Source organism: Brachyhypopomus gauderio, chromosome 2 (assembly GCF_052324685.1).
Source record: "Brachyhypopomus gauderio isolate BG-103 chromosome 2, BGAUD_0.2, whole genome shotgun sequence".
In the NCBI taxonomy this organism is placed as follows: Eukaryota; Metazoa; Chordata; class Actinopteri; order Gymnotiformes; family Hypopomidae; genus Brachyhypopomus; species Brachyhypopomus gauderio.
Genome location: NC_135212.1, coordinates 44,231,580 through 44,247,173, shown reverse-complemented (window position 1 = coordinate 44,247,173; position 15,594 = coordinate 44,231,580). Strand labels below are relative to the sequence as shown.

Below are 15,594 nucleotides of genomic sequence, written 5' to 3'. Positions count from 1 at the left end.
TGCGCGCTACACGTGGAACTGTGTTATATGCAATTACACAGTGTTGTCATAGGATTTATAAATGCGCTCTTTATTTATTTATTTGATTCGTGCTATTTAACAATATCACAGCAGCCCGTTATATACCAAGCACGCACTTGTGTGAATCACTGGTACAGGCGCTAGATGTCACTACCACGAGTCTGCAGGGGCGAAAGAGAAAGAAGCTCCCTGCACCATATCCGCTTTGACTTCCAGCTGCTAGCGTACACGGCATGCAGCTGATCTGACCTCAGAGCGGGTTTGTAATCGTCTGTCCACCTCGCTGGTGCAGTCAGTGTGTGTGTGCTGCCGAGTGGAGCTGGTTTAGTGTGTGCTGTAGTGGCTACCACTGGGATTCATGGCTACACTGTGCCTACATGTCCAGGGACGTGCGGGGTTGAAGCCAGTCCTGCTCCAAACGAGTGTTTCCAGGTGTAGACTGCAGAGTTTGGCGCGCCACATCACACGGGGCACCACGGGACACACATGTCCAGACCTGTCCAGGAGGGACAGCTTCCGACTGGTAGGTCATTTATAGGACACCAGGGAGGATCCGACGGGGACATCGCCTAACATGGTCCGATATGGACGGTGGTTTTTGTTATTTACTGTATAGCTAAAGCGCTGTGTGTTGCGTGGCTCTTTCCAACACCACAGCCGAACTTCACAGTCCTGTGCAGAACATCTCGAGTTCCGAATATACGGACACTGACGTCCCTTCCACCGCCGCCCTCGTCTGAACGCAACAAACCTCCCGAAAAGAAGTTTGGCGTAAGCGTCATTTTCTACGTCACACCCTGTTAACTCATTGGGTACTGGCCTAAAGTGACGTCAGACAACTGGAAACGAGTGTCCGATAAGATGTTAGGAGGGTCTGTGTTCCACCTGATGGTTATCAGACCACCGTATCAAAACGAATCACGTGAGCTGTCTTCCTTACATCTCTTCTTACCTTCTGTCTCGTCCACAGCCAGTAACATGGAAGTCTCTGGTTATCACGCTCGCCTTTGGTGGAACTCTTCTTTTGGGGATGAAATACTTTAAAAAGGAGAAGGAGGAAAGTAAGGCATTTACAGCATTTATGTAATTTATTTTATCAATATCAGCTTCCTCATTCAGCTCAACATTATATGCATTCATATTTGCTTTTCCTCTTTCCATACATAAATGAATACAGTATAGCACATACCCAAATCTGAGACTAGAAGGTACACAAGTGAAGTCTGATTATTGCTGTAAACTCTTACGTGTTCTTTGAGATTGAGCTGTTGTTAGTTGATTTATTGATGGTGTCTCTTTAATGATGCTGATGGTGTTGCTGATTTATTCTGATTCATGTGCAGAATGATGGAATTACTTTTTTTTTATAGTGCTTGAGAAAGAAAGGACAAAGTCTTTAGGAAAGCCAGCTCTTGGAGGCCCGTTTACTCTAACTGATCACAATAAAATGCCTTCAAAAAGTGAAGATTTCCTTGGCCAGTGGGTGCTGATCTATTTTGGATTCACGCATTGTCCGGACATCTGTCCTGATGAACTGGAGAAAATGATCGCAGTCGTGGATGAAATTGGTAATGTAACTTTTTAAAAGCATACAGTGAGCTCTGCTTGGCGCCATAGCATGACGCATATTACATGTTACATTACGTGATGATATAAAAAAAATACAGTCAAATCTTATTAAATATACACAACAGTTCTCTCTTTATTTCTGGTCCAAATTGATTTCCACAGTTTGTTGCAAAGTGGTGAATAAAAAATTATAATGAGGTTCACTTACTTGATTTCCGTTGTGATTGTGATATTTAACATTACAGAGAGGATAAAGACACTTCCAGATTTGACACCAATTCTGATCACAATTGATCCAGAGAGAGATACACCAGAGGCCTTGGCAGCATACGTGAAAGGTACAAGACACGGGGAAAAGAAACTTGTCGAATACGTCATGCAGGTTGAATAGTGAATTTATGCTAGCATGACCTTTGCTCTTATTTAATAGCCATTCTTTCCTCCTTTCTGCAGAATTCTCACCCAAGCTGATAGGTTTAACAGGAACAGTGGCTCAAGTCGAGCAGGTCTCCAGAGCCTACAGAGTCTACTATAGCCAGGGCCCCAAAGATGAAGACAACGACTACATTGTGAGTTTTGCATTCCTTCCAAACATGCAGGCAGAGTTGGGAGTATTAAAAATGAAAATTGGCTTATCCTAATACAGATATTAGAAAATTATTAGTGAAAATTTGTGTGGCCCATGTATATAGAAGTTTGAATGTAAGAATCTTTAAAAATTGTAGAAAAAAAGCTTGAAAAAAAATGTGTAGAAAAAAGCTTTCTAAGTGGCTGTCTGTGTGCTTCTTTCTAAACTTCAGGTCGATCACACCATCATCATGTATCTGGTGGGTCCTGATGGCAAGTTTGTGGACTACTATGGGCAGAACAAAAGGGCAGCTGAGATCTCCTCGTCTATTGCATCACACATGAGGAAACACAAGCTGGCCAAGTAACATTCCCTGTCACTAGGCCTTCTGGGAATGCTGTTTGTGTTATGCCAGTTCCTCCATCTCATCGTCTTTGTGTACAGATAATTGTGGACTAAAACACTCTTTTCACTTTTTTTTATTTGACTACTTAATTAGACTATTATTTACTATTATACAATTAATAAATGATTGTATAAATAATAAATGATATTTATGAGTATACTACCTTACATTCTCTATGGTCGGCAGTTCTGTGGCAGAATTCTGTGGTTGTACTTTGTTGTTGGAGACAACAAATCAGCCATTTCATTCAGATTACTTGATATAATCTAAAGCCATCGGTCCACAGATTCATTTGGCCGTGGACTGCTTCACGCGTGCCCTTCAGGTTCAGCAGCAGGGCAGGTGTGCTTATCCTTCCCAAAGTCAAAGTCAAATTTATTTGTATAGCGCTTTTCACAACACATGTTGTCACAAAGCAGCTTTACAATCTTTACAATCTTATGGGTCCAGATCCCAAAGGCGACAGTGACGAGGAAAAACTCCCTATGATGGTGGGGATTAGGAAGAAACCTCGGGAGGACCAAGAATCAAAAGTAAACCCATCCTCCATTGGGTGGCCCGCACAAGTCCATGGTGCGCAGGGTGGTTCTACAGTAGTAGTTAAGGTTCTTGTTCTCCGGCCAAGTCACAGTCCCTTCGGTGCAGATGGTGAGCCTCTGATAGGAGCTAGCATCCACACGACCTCTTGTGGCAATGGCACATCCAACCCCGGCATCAGTACATCCACCGGCAGGTGCTTGTATCCGGATAGGTGCTTGTATCCAATCGTCTGATTCAGCAGGGACCCATCCCCTTTGGGTGGCCTGGTTAAATACACAAATCACACAAAACACACACAAATGACACAAAATCAAATTATACAGACAAAAACACAAATCACACAAAAACACACAAATTACACAAAATAAAATTATACAGACGAATACACAAATCACACAATCAGACTAAGTATAAGGTAACCAGAATGAACAATTGTCATGTAAATGTCTTGTGATGAACGCCAGGTTTCCATTCTGTGTCAGAGCATTAATATTGGTACTGTAGACTCCGACTGCAGTAGTACTCCCCAGCTGAACCCCGGAGAAGAAAGATATGTGATGTGGTAAACATGTAACAGATTAACCAAAGGCCAAAGTAAACAGATAAGTCTTTAGTCAAGATGTAAACATTGAGATTTAAACACTCCCAGAGAGGTGCTGATCTGGGATCAGGCTGCTCCCTGGCGGGACTGTTCCTACAGCAGCAGTTGTTTGTTAAAGACCAATAAAACGTGCAGCCGCCTCCCGCCCTTCATTTGGCATTTTGTAGGTCATTAAAAAGCAACAGTTCTGCTGGCTGATTATCCCCACCATGGGGCTCCCGCTCCCCACCGTGGAGCTCCTCCCGCTCCCCACCATGGAGCTCCTCCCGCTCCCCACCGTGGGGCTCCCGCTCCCCACCATGGGGCTGCCGCTCCCCACCATGGAGCTCCTCCCGCTCCCCACCATGGGGCTCCCGCTCCCCACCGTGGAGCTCCTCCCGCTCCCCACCGTGGGGCTGCCGCTCCCCACCATGGAGCTCCCACTCCCCACCATGGGGCTCCTCCCGCTCCCCACCGTGGAGCTCCTCCCGCTCCCCACCATGGGGCTTCATGACTGCTCATGCTGATGTTCGGATCATGGGCTTGTTGACCTGGCTGCTTTTTGGCTCACAACTGTTGGCAATTGCTGAAAATGGCCTGTAAATCATATCCACACATCACCTTTGCCATTTTTCGATAGCTTATAGAACAACAGCAGGTAGTGAAATGTGTAAGTTGGGTTTGAGTATGGAGGGGTATTCTGTGGCATCTTTGGTAAACACATAAGGTCAATATGTAGATTACATCACCTCTGTAAATTCTAGAAACTATTAGTCACCATTCTGAACACAGTAATTTCTGGTCCACTCTGCACTATCACCACACCATCACCACACTACACCATCACCACTCTACACCATCACCACACCATCACCACTCCACACCATCACCACTCTACACCATCACCACACCATCACCACACTACACTATCACCACACCATCACCACACTACACCGTCACCACTCTACACCATCACCACTCTACACCATCACCACACTACACCGTCACCACTCTACACCATCACCACTCTACACCATCACCACACTACACCGTCACCACTCTACACCATCACCACTCTACACCATCACCACACTACACCATCACCACTCTACACCATCACCACACTACACCATCACCACTCTACACCGTCACCACTCTACACCATCACCACACCATCACCACTCTACACCATCACCACACTACACCATCACCACTCTACACCGTCACCACTCTACACCGTCACCACACTACACCATCACCACTCTACACCATCACCACACTACACCGTCAACACTCTACACCATCACCACTCTACACCATCACCACACCATCACCACACTACACTATCACCACACCATCACCACACTACATAATCACCACACCATCACCACATTACACCATCACCACTCTACACCATCACCACACTATCACCATCACCACACCACACCATCACCACTCTACACCATCACCACACCATCACCACACTACACTATCACCACACCATCACCACACTACACTATCACCACAGCATCACCACACCACACCATCACCACACTACACTATCACCACACCATCACCACACTACACTATCACCACACCATCACCACACCACACCATCACCACTCTACACTATCACCACACCATCACCACACTACACTATCACCACACCATCACCACACCAGAGGTGTCAATCAATTCCAGGTTCAGAAAGTAAAAGTCCTCACCAGGATTTTGCTCAAGCTTGCTAGATTTTCTAATTAGTGCAATCCAGGTTAAATTAGTGGAATCAACACAATCCAGGAAGCCTGAGCAAAATCCTGGCGAGGACTTTTACTTTCTGAACCTGGAATTGACACCTCTGCACCACACTACACTATCACCACACCATCACCACACCACACCATCACCACTCTACACCATCTCTTCTTTTACTCTTAGGCATGCGTAATATGGAAGCCATCAGCGTGCTAAAGAACCTGAAGGCCTTTAGGGCAAACTGAGTTGAGTATGCAAATAGAGGGTAGATGTGATCACAGTCATTCTCCTGTTGTATAGGATTTCTTACCAAGTGCCTATTGCAAGCTGTTCTATCACACGTTCGCCCTGAACAAGACTCTGGTCTGCTGCAGAATTGTAAGTGATGGGTTCACACAGCTAATTCTCCCTGGTCCTACAAAACCAGCCATGCTACACCCTGGTGTTCAGAGATCTTTGTTTCTAACCAGACTGATTCCTCACAAGTGGTATTTGCGACAGGTCGTTATGGTGATGCTAAGGGATGTCTATGCCATAAGCCCTCCAGGACACGCCCATTCGGACCTTGGTCTGAGTAATTTATATATATAGTGACTCACACACAGTTTTATGCCCAAATTCTGTGGCTTACATTCTCAGCACTTTTGTCTGATATTTAAGGCAGAAGGCGGAATGAATAATTTATTCACTATTCACTATTCATTTTTGACCAATGAAATGTTGTGATGTTATAATCTATTTTTAATGTGCCTTGCTCTGGGCACCCGTCTTGTTTGTACTGGGTGATCTATGTGTACCAGGGGGGGGAAGTGCCTCCTCGTATTCAGTCACAAGTATCGAGCGCATGTACTGTACATACTTTTCAGTAGGCCAACATTTATGAATTAAAAATATGTTTTTAATTGGTCTTATATAATATTCTAATTTTCTGAGATAATGGTTTTGGGTTTTCATAAGCCATAATCATCAACATTAACAGAAATAAACACTAGAGATAGATCATATATAGATTTGTCATGAATCTATATAATATATGAATTTCACTTTTTGTATAGAATTACTGAAATAAATTTACTTTTTGATGATATTCTAATTTATTGAGATGTACCTGTAGATTAAATACACAATATCTGAAACATACCGGCCACTAGGTGTCAGTATATTGGTTGTTTAATTATTGGAAGAAGAATAATTGGAAATATTACTTTAGGCTACTTTAAGTGCTATTCAGTGCTTTGCATGCTTTATATACAAGAGGAAATTTTAAGCATATATATGTATATATATTTAAGCATCTAGGAAGATGCAGGTTAAATGTTTCATTTTTTGGAGTAAGGGAAAAGAATAACCCACAGGCAAACATTTCATTGTGCGTTTTTACAAGCATGCCCTCTGCTGGAGGTTTTTGGGAATGCAGACTAAAACATGAGAATTCCTCTTGCTGCACGAGTTCATCTCCCAGAAAAGCTTAGACACTGAAAAGTGACAGTAAGCACATAACACTAGACAGCAAAGTGTTTGATGTTCACAGAGATGTTATGATCACTACCAATCCATATTAGTATCCGTGAAACACAGCATTAATGAAACACGACAGATGAAAGATTACAGAGTCATTCATAAATCAACACAGCTGTGTATATTACAATACTAATACACTGGTATTCCTCGGTTCTCTATGATAAGACTGCCATGGACGTTCTGGATTTCAGCTCAAAATTAGAAAGCTGGTATCTGCCATGTGACGGGCTGTGATGCACTATGGGAGGTCGGGCGTTATTCAGAAGAAGTATGAGCAGCAGGACCTCACAGCACTCAGTGGGGTGTTATGTTTTCTATTTTAACACACTAATTTCCTGAGATGCGTTAACTGTAGGCTTTACATTTTGCACAGTCTACAAACAAAACAAATACAGATCTATTTTTTTTAAAACAATGGCTGACGTGGTCTGCCAGGCGTGAAATCTGCTGATTTAGCCGAAAGCTCTTTGCTGCAGCAGAGAGAATGCTTGGAATGAGAATGACGTTAAGGGGAGGAAGATCCATGCGGTGAAGACCGGGACACTGGGGGGGGGGGGGGGGGGGGGCACGTGATGAAAGCCTTCCTCAGTCTACCATATTGAAAACGTTATTTCTGCTTTGTTGTTTTTTGAAAGAGTATTTCATTTTTTCAAAGCAGCATTTTGAAGAACATTGTATTTCTTTCTTTCCACAACTAATAGGCATCTTCTCTGTCCTTTGAAGAAGAGTACATTTTCCTGAAGGCAGCAGCAATTTATGACTTACATGAGAGTAAGGACAATTACTCCCATTAGACCATGCTTGATGAACTCAGGGTTCTGATCCACTTTCTCTGGTGCACCATACAGAGACTTTATAATTAAGGTCAAGGCAATAAAGAGTAAAATTACCACATCAGAAATTTTGGTCGTGATCTTCAATTTTGGTTCTCATATCCTCACTGCTGATGTAGTCATCTTTCTCTGGGTTGTTCAAAGACACCTAGATGCATCGGGTGAGAGGACCTACAGGAGCAGGGAGGACCATGGGAAGACCACGAGAACACTCTGCTGATGCTCTCCGACTGTGGAGAGGAGAGGGGTGGGAGCGGTGGAGATGGTGGACGTGAGGGAGTGGCAGAACTTCATGTCCGCACTGCAGATGTTCCGAAACTGACATGTTCGTTGCGAACGCGCTGCCTGGTGCCTGTCTCATCACGCTCTAATAACAGAAGGAGGCGGACATCATAAGCCAGCAGGCGGCGACTAAGGAGGCTCAGACAGCAAGCGATGCGGATGAGATGGATGTAAGCCACAGGCCTGGAAACCACATCTGCAGCTTGAATGTTCTGGTTCTACAGTGGTGACAGGTGCTGTTGGTTTATGGGCCTCCATGTGACAGAGTAGCTGAAGGAGGAGGGGGCCGCCAGTCAAAGACCTGCAGGCATGTCTGAAGATAAACAAACTGTCCTGAAAGAACAGAGGAACATCAGAAGCTAGGGAGAAGAGCAGAATTCTCTTAGTCATCTGCTCCTGTTTCATCTGCTCCTGTTTTGCCTTTTGCTCCATATGGATGAATAAATCCAGATTGGATTGAGGTCAGAAGGCTAGAGAATTCAGAACAGAAACATAACGGCCGGGAATAAGAGGACTGAAGACAGAGGAGAGGAGCATCAGGGGTGGTGATAAGAGGCCAGGTCTCCTCACGACTGGCGAGAGACTCTCCTCATCCTGAGTTGAAGAAGGCAGAGGATACAGCCAGACTAGGATTTGGTCAACTAATTTCAATGTAAGCACTTTTAAATGAGGACACTATGAATAACATTTGGAATTATGTCACTGTGCTTTTATATCTACATATCTATATTTATATATTATTCATCAGTGCTCCACATCAGTGTTCAAACTACATAAATGTTCCATATCAATGTTCTACATCGATGTTGTAACTACATCAGTGTTCCACATTAGTGTTCAAACTACATCAATGTTCTACATAAGTGTCCTACATCAGTGTTCCACATCAGTGTTCTACATACATGTTCTACATCAGTGTTCCACATCATTGTTCTACATAAGTGTTCTACATCAGTGTTCCACATCAGTGTTCTACATACATGTTCTACATCAGTGTTCCACATCATTGTTCTACATAAGTGTTCCACATCAGTGTTCTACATACATGTTCTACATCAGTGTTCCACATAAGTGTTCTACATAAGTGTTCCACATCAGTGTTCTACATAAGTGTTCCACATCAGTGTTCTACATACATGTTCTACATAAGTGTTCCACATCAGTGTTCTACATACATGTTCTACATCAGTGTTCCACATCAGTGTTCTACATAAGTGTTCCACATCAGTGTTCTACATACATGTTCTACATCAGTGTTCCACATCAGTGTTCTACATACATGTTCTACATCAGTGTTACACATCAGTGTTCTACATCAGTGTTCCACATCAGTGTTCTACATACATATTCCACATTGTCAGTGTTCTACATAATTGTTCCTCCACTCATAGCAATGTGCTTTGGGCTTGTTTCTTGTGTAGGAAAATTTATTTATCTATTCAAATCAAATCAAATCAAATTTTATTTATATAGCGCTTTTTACAACAGTTGTTGTCACAAAGCAGCTTTACAAGTGCCGAGTCCTAGCCCCCAGTGAGCAAGCCAAAGGCGACAGTGGCAAGGAAAAACTCCCTAGTTTTTTGCATGAGGAAGAAACCTTGAGAGGAACCAAGACTCAGGGGGGGAACCCATCCTTCTCTGGCCGACACCGGTCACCATGACAACAACAACAATTTATACAGAAAGAAGAGAAAGAAAAGGAAAAAGATGTAATAATGTCCATCATGATGTAGGCATCCGGTTAGGCAGGAGGTGGCTGGCCCAGGATGGATCGCTGGTCTCCTCATCTCATTATTCCTCAAGCAGGCAGGCAGCCATGAGGAGAAATGAAACAGGGAAAATTAGCTCTGTATGAGGACATATACAGGACAGGTGAAATTATAAACATTTCTGGAGTGTGGCAGCAACTCCGACACTAAGTTAAATTATTACAGCCTAGCTAAAAAAGGCAGAACCAGAAGGTAACATAGGCTTGGGGGCATTCTGAGACAATGGCATCCGTCCACTGCACTGTCAACAAACTTGAGTGACCACGAGCAGTGACAGGATGACAGCACCAGCGCCCCAGTCTACCATAAAACCCTTTGCCTGTGAACCCCTGGATCTGTACCTTTATCTAAGGGGGGATATTAATTATCAAACGCTAAACTAAATAAGTGGGTTTTCAACCTAGACTTAAAGATTGTTACTGTGTCAGAGTCCCGGACGCATTTAGGAAGATCATTCCAAAGCTGGGGGGCCTTACAAGAAAAGACTCTTCCCCCTGCTGTTACCTTGTAAATTTTTGGAACTAATAAAAGACCAGCACCCTGTGATCTTAGTGGACGTGGGGGTTCATAATAGGAAATAAGTTCCTGAAGGTATTCAGGAGCAAGCCCGTGCAATGCTTTATAAGTTAATAAAAGAATTTTAAAGTCAATACGGAATTTAACTGGGAGCCAATGCAGGGCTGATAGGACTGGACTGATATGCTGAAATTTTCTAGTTCTGGTCAGAACCCTGGCTGCGGCATTTTGAACTATTTGAAGTTTATTTAAATTCCTATTTGAACATCCTGACAGTAGTGAGTTACAGTAATCTAATCTGGAGCTAACAAAGGCGTGCACCAATTTTTCCGCATCATCCTGTGATAATGCATTTCTTAACTTAGCAATGTTGTGGAGATGTAGAAAAGCTATCCTAGTAGTATTATCTATGTATTTATCAAATGATAGGTCGGAGTCGAGTATGACGCCTAGGTTTTTGGCTACTGTGCCAGATGTAATGGGGTAGTCTGCGAGTTTAAGCATTAGATCTGGAATTTTCTGTTTTGAGGCATTAGGGTACAGGAGGAGAACTTCTGTTTTGTCCTCATTAAGTTGGAGGAAGTTTAGCGATATCCAGCATTTAATATCTTTTACACAGGCCTAAATTTTTCCTAAACTGAGTTTGTCATCAGGTTTGGCTGATATGTAAAGTTGAGTGTCATCTGCATAGCAGTGAAAATTGACACCATGTTTGTTTATAACTGTGCCCAATGGTAGCATATATAATGTAAATAATAGTGGTCCTAAAATGGAGCCTTGCGGGACCCCATATTTAACTTTTGTACGTTTAGATGGAATATTATTGAGCTCTACAAACTGATAGCGATTTGTTAGGTAAGAATAAAACCATGAAAGGGCTGTGCCTGAGACTCCAACCCAGCGTTCTAACCTTTCTAGCAAGATCCTATGATCAATTGTGTCGAAAGCTGCACTAAGATCAAGAAGCACTAACAGTGATACATAGCCTTGATCTGAAGCAAGGAGGAGATCATTTATTACTTTAACTAATGCTGTTTCAGTACTGTGATGGGGCCTAAAACCAGATTGGAATTTTTCAAATATGTGATTCCTATGCAGATATAGGCATAATTGCTGGGCAACAGCTTTTTCTATGATCTTAGATATAAATGATGTGTTTGAAATGGGTCTATAATTAGATAGTACAGTCAGATCAAGATTTGGTTTCTTGATCAGAGGTTTAATAACTGCTAATTTACATGATTTGGGCATGTAACCTATTGTAATGGATGAGTTAACTATAGTTAGAAGAGGTTCAGTTACCACTGGTAATACCTCTTTTAATAGCTTCGAGGGAACCGAGTCTAGTGTGCAGGTAACACAATTTAAGGAAGAAATTATTTTCTCTAATTCTGATTGTGGGAGTGGATGAAAAGGTACTTTTGAATACATATGCTTTAATACTGAAATGTCAACATTGACTAACATTTTATTTTAATGTTTTAATATTTTTTTTGTGTTTTGTGATTCATTTTGCTGCAATTGGCTGCAGCCCTTGATACTCAATGTGCAGTGATACTGAGTAACCAGCAGAGGGCATGATCACTTCAATCAGCTTTAAACACAAACGCCATGCATATTCCACTGCTTGTTAGACAGCTTTAACAGTCACTGGGCAACGAACATATCCATACAGTGGCCTGGCTGACTGTTGCATGGCCCTAAAACCCCGCAGCTACGGCTTACATTGCCTGGTTCAATGATGCATTGATAAAACATATAGAAGTGCTTACACATACCATGTATTCACCAGGAAAGAGCTTCCTATTCCCTTCTGCTGCAGCACAGCACAGATCAGAACATGCATGTAACATTTTTGCACTCGAACCCACCATTTCAGTTTACGTAAGACAATGGCATTTATTCATATCTCCATCACGGCTCATGACGTTAGAGTGCGGGTCATCGAAGCGTCTGCGTGGCCGTGATGCCACAGTCCGCTGAGCACGAGGGGGGCAGCACTGGCTTCCATGCGTGTCGATGCGCCCGCAAGCTGCTTCTGATCGCGTTCATTTTGCAGCAGCATGTGGGCCGATATGCGCTCAGATAAGGTGGATCCATCAGAAGCCGGTTGCCCACACAGCCATAAGGACGGGCAATCCTGAGCACCACGGCCAAGCAGCAGGGCGGGCCCACGCACGGGCGAACGGAAAGCGCGGTCGGCGTGCTATTTTGACACGAGCGCCGCCTCACCGTTCAGCTCGCAGGCCCCTGCAGCACGCAGCTTCGGTTTTAATCGAACTATACGTCTGACTAAATACAGGATCAGAAGCATCAAAAGGTTAGATGCTTGAGATGGAACTCTCCAGGACAGCCAATCAGGCTGCAGGGAAGCTGCATGAGGGATTTGCATACGAAGGCTGCATAGTCTGTGCATCTGGAGTGGAATCTGAACCTTCAGGAACAGACCCATCACTATTCAGGTGGGAGCAGGCGGTGTGGGCCGAAGACCTTCCTGCCTTTTGTCTCCACTGGAAGATGTAGAAAGTAAAGGTTGACTCATTTCTCCAGCTCTCGCTTCTCTAGTGTGGCTCCAATTGTTACATTCGTTACAGCAGGTTCTAACCTCATTTCAGGTTTTGCACACCCGAGTTGTTCCTATACCACTCCTCATCAGTTTTCACATCTTCTCAGATGCCCCTATTAATGTATCCTGATTGTATTTATCTTAGTTATGTCTCAGTATCTATTTTTAAAAACCCAAATAGAACTTTTAAGAACTTCTTATAAATTGTTTGTCACATTGTTGAAAAATGTGGCAAGTGTTACAAAGTATTACCACATTATTTCTATAAGTGAGACAAATTATTGCATCATATGTGCGATGTTTCATCACTGCTTGTAAGTGTTTCTTATTGGTTCAATCATTTTCCTGTGGCCATGGTTCCTGGGCCATCTGTGTGTTTACAGTGTCCTGTTTCAAAACACTCAGGTTGATGTTGCCAAGGTCACAGCTTAACATGGAAGAAAGGATGAGAGAGAAAGACCACAGCCTTGTTTCATGGGATTGTTTCTGGACTGCCGTGAAACTGAGAGCATCTTGGCCCTGTGCCTCCTCACCTCCAAACGTTCAGCACATTTCACAATTCAGAACCGGTAGCTACGTTCTGTTTTCTTCTCATCCATGCTGGATCAAACCAGAACAAATACAATGTTTGGTTATTAACATCCACCCAAAGTGCATGTTAATATAAAATGGGTTGTTTTATTACTTCTACACTGATATGATGTAGTTTGCATTGCCTGAAACGAATATGCAAATGTTGTAAATGTTGTACAATACTGTTTGGCTTGGTGGTTAGCATGTTTGCCTCTCAGCACTGGGGCCTTTGGTCCCTATCTGACTAGAGTTGACTGTCCCTACAAAGTGTATTTGTGTCCAGTGTAGGATGGTGTCTTGTCCTCTCTCCCCTTCCTGTACCTGACTCAGTCCCCCAGGGGGCGGAGTCTTCTGGTGTGCACCTGCCTCCTGCTCCTCATTGGTGTGTGGTTGAATGCAAAAAGTTGTAACTGTGTTAAAGAGACCTTAGGTATGTTGAAAGATTCTATAAAAGTGTAAGTTTCATTCACTGCGTTTACAGCAATTAGATCCTCTTGAACAACTTCTGATCTTCAGAGGATGGATGTCTTAGGGTCCAGCACTACAGGAGACTACCCTACAAAAGCATTCACCAGAAATCTAGTTCTATGTTTAGCACTGGCCAGACTATGTACAGGCGTGTAATGGCTCACAGTTTGTGTGCTCTTAGCAGAATGTTGGATAAACATTCTTACAGATTAGTGCAGTTGAAGACGTCGACTTTACGTTACACTGAGCTTTGTATGTGATGTGTAGGTGAGCTTTGATCAGCGATTAGCCACAAGAAGCCATATCTCAACTAAGAATCCCTTCCTGCAGTTGGAACAACTTCATCTGACTACAGTCATGGGACCTAACTGTGACCAAGGTCATATTGTGTGCTTATATACAAGAAAGAGTTTCTAACAGCTCATACAGTAGGAACATGCTAAATAAAGAAGCAAATTCATTGCAATTTGTTCATCAGATATTAAATTATTTATTATTTTCTACAAATTATATTTATTTATTTATGAATACAATGATAAGTCAGTGGTATTTGCACTACTCTGTAAAGTTATTATTATTGTCACTGTGAGCTCGTTACTCAGAACGAGACACACACACACACACACACACACACACACACACACACACACACACACACACACCTACCTGTTTCCAGTTTGTTCTCTCCTACAATGTTGCACAATACAGGCCACGTCATTGATATGAGCCATTCTGCTGTTTGCTTATTGCATTTCCTTTCTCTTTGTTTTTTTTCACTCAATAAAAATGCTTGATAAAGACCCTCATGGCTCCCTTACTGCTGCTGTTAAAGCTATGCTACTTGCACAAATGCATCAAATATATTTCAAAGGTAGCAAGGCATCCCAATTTATTCATATTTAAGTTTACACAACATATAAATGTAATTAATCTTTTACTGTGAGAATGAACTTTGGCCAAACCATTAAAAGTATTTATAGAATTAAAATAAAAATAATTTTCTTTATATCTAGGATCCTGAAACAGGAAGAATTAAGCAGACAGCAGAATGAAGGAGAAAGCAAAGGAAACTCGCTGTCCATTTGATTCTGACCATCTACAAGAGACCTGGATCTCAGGTAATCAAGGTGAAGAAACAAAGTGACCACCTAAATGTCTTGTTTTAGCATAAAGGTAAATGGCTTTAACAAAATCAAGGAAAACTGATATTTACATCACACTCAAATTTATCACAGTATTCATATTAGCAATAAGATGAATCTAAATATAATTGCATTACATTCTCTGAAGGGACTGGAAGAAATAACATTATGATAAAATGACTGTAATCCCATAACAATACTCCCACAGAAAAGGGCTGGTAATGGATTCCCTCGTCCCCAAGACGTAGAAAAAATAATGGGATATCCACTAAACTAAACCTTTGATTTACCACAGTTACCAAGTTTATATGCATTTATTGCTAAATTCATGCATAGTGAAAATACTGAGTCATCCATGATTACATGAGCTGTAGATAAGCATGCAGACACCATCTGTTTAATCTCTCCATTCAACTGAAAATCTGCATGAGCTTGATCTGTGAAAATTAATCTGGAGTTCAAGTCCTAGTCATACAGATTAAGTC

The 15,594-nt window shown here is 42.5% G+C and overlaps 1 protein-coding gene across 1 annotated transcript; it reads left to right on the top strand.

Annotated features, from left to right (window-relative positions):
- The first annotated feature begins 1 nt into the window (after position 1).
- Positions 2-2,731, top strand: sco1 (synthesis of cytochrome C oxidase 1). Its single transcript, XM_076996816.1, has 7 exons — positions 2-544; positions 679-792; positions 992-1,082; positions 1,392-1,589; positions 1,836-1,928; positions 2,044-2,159; positions 2,391-2,731. Exons 1-7 carry the CDS (start codon positions 380-382, stop codon positions 2,523-2,525), a joined length of 912 nt encoding a protein of 303 aa, XP_076852931.1. The 5' UTR covers positions 2-379; the 3' UTR covers positions 2,526-2,731.
- The last annotated feature ends 12,863 nt before the right edge of the window (positions 2,732-15,594 follow it).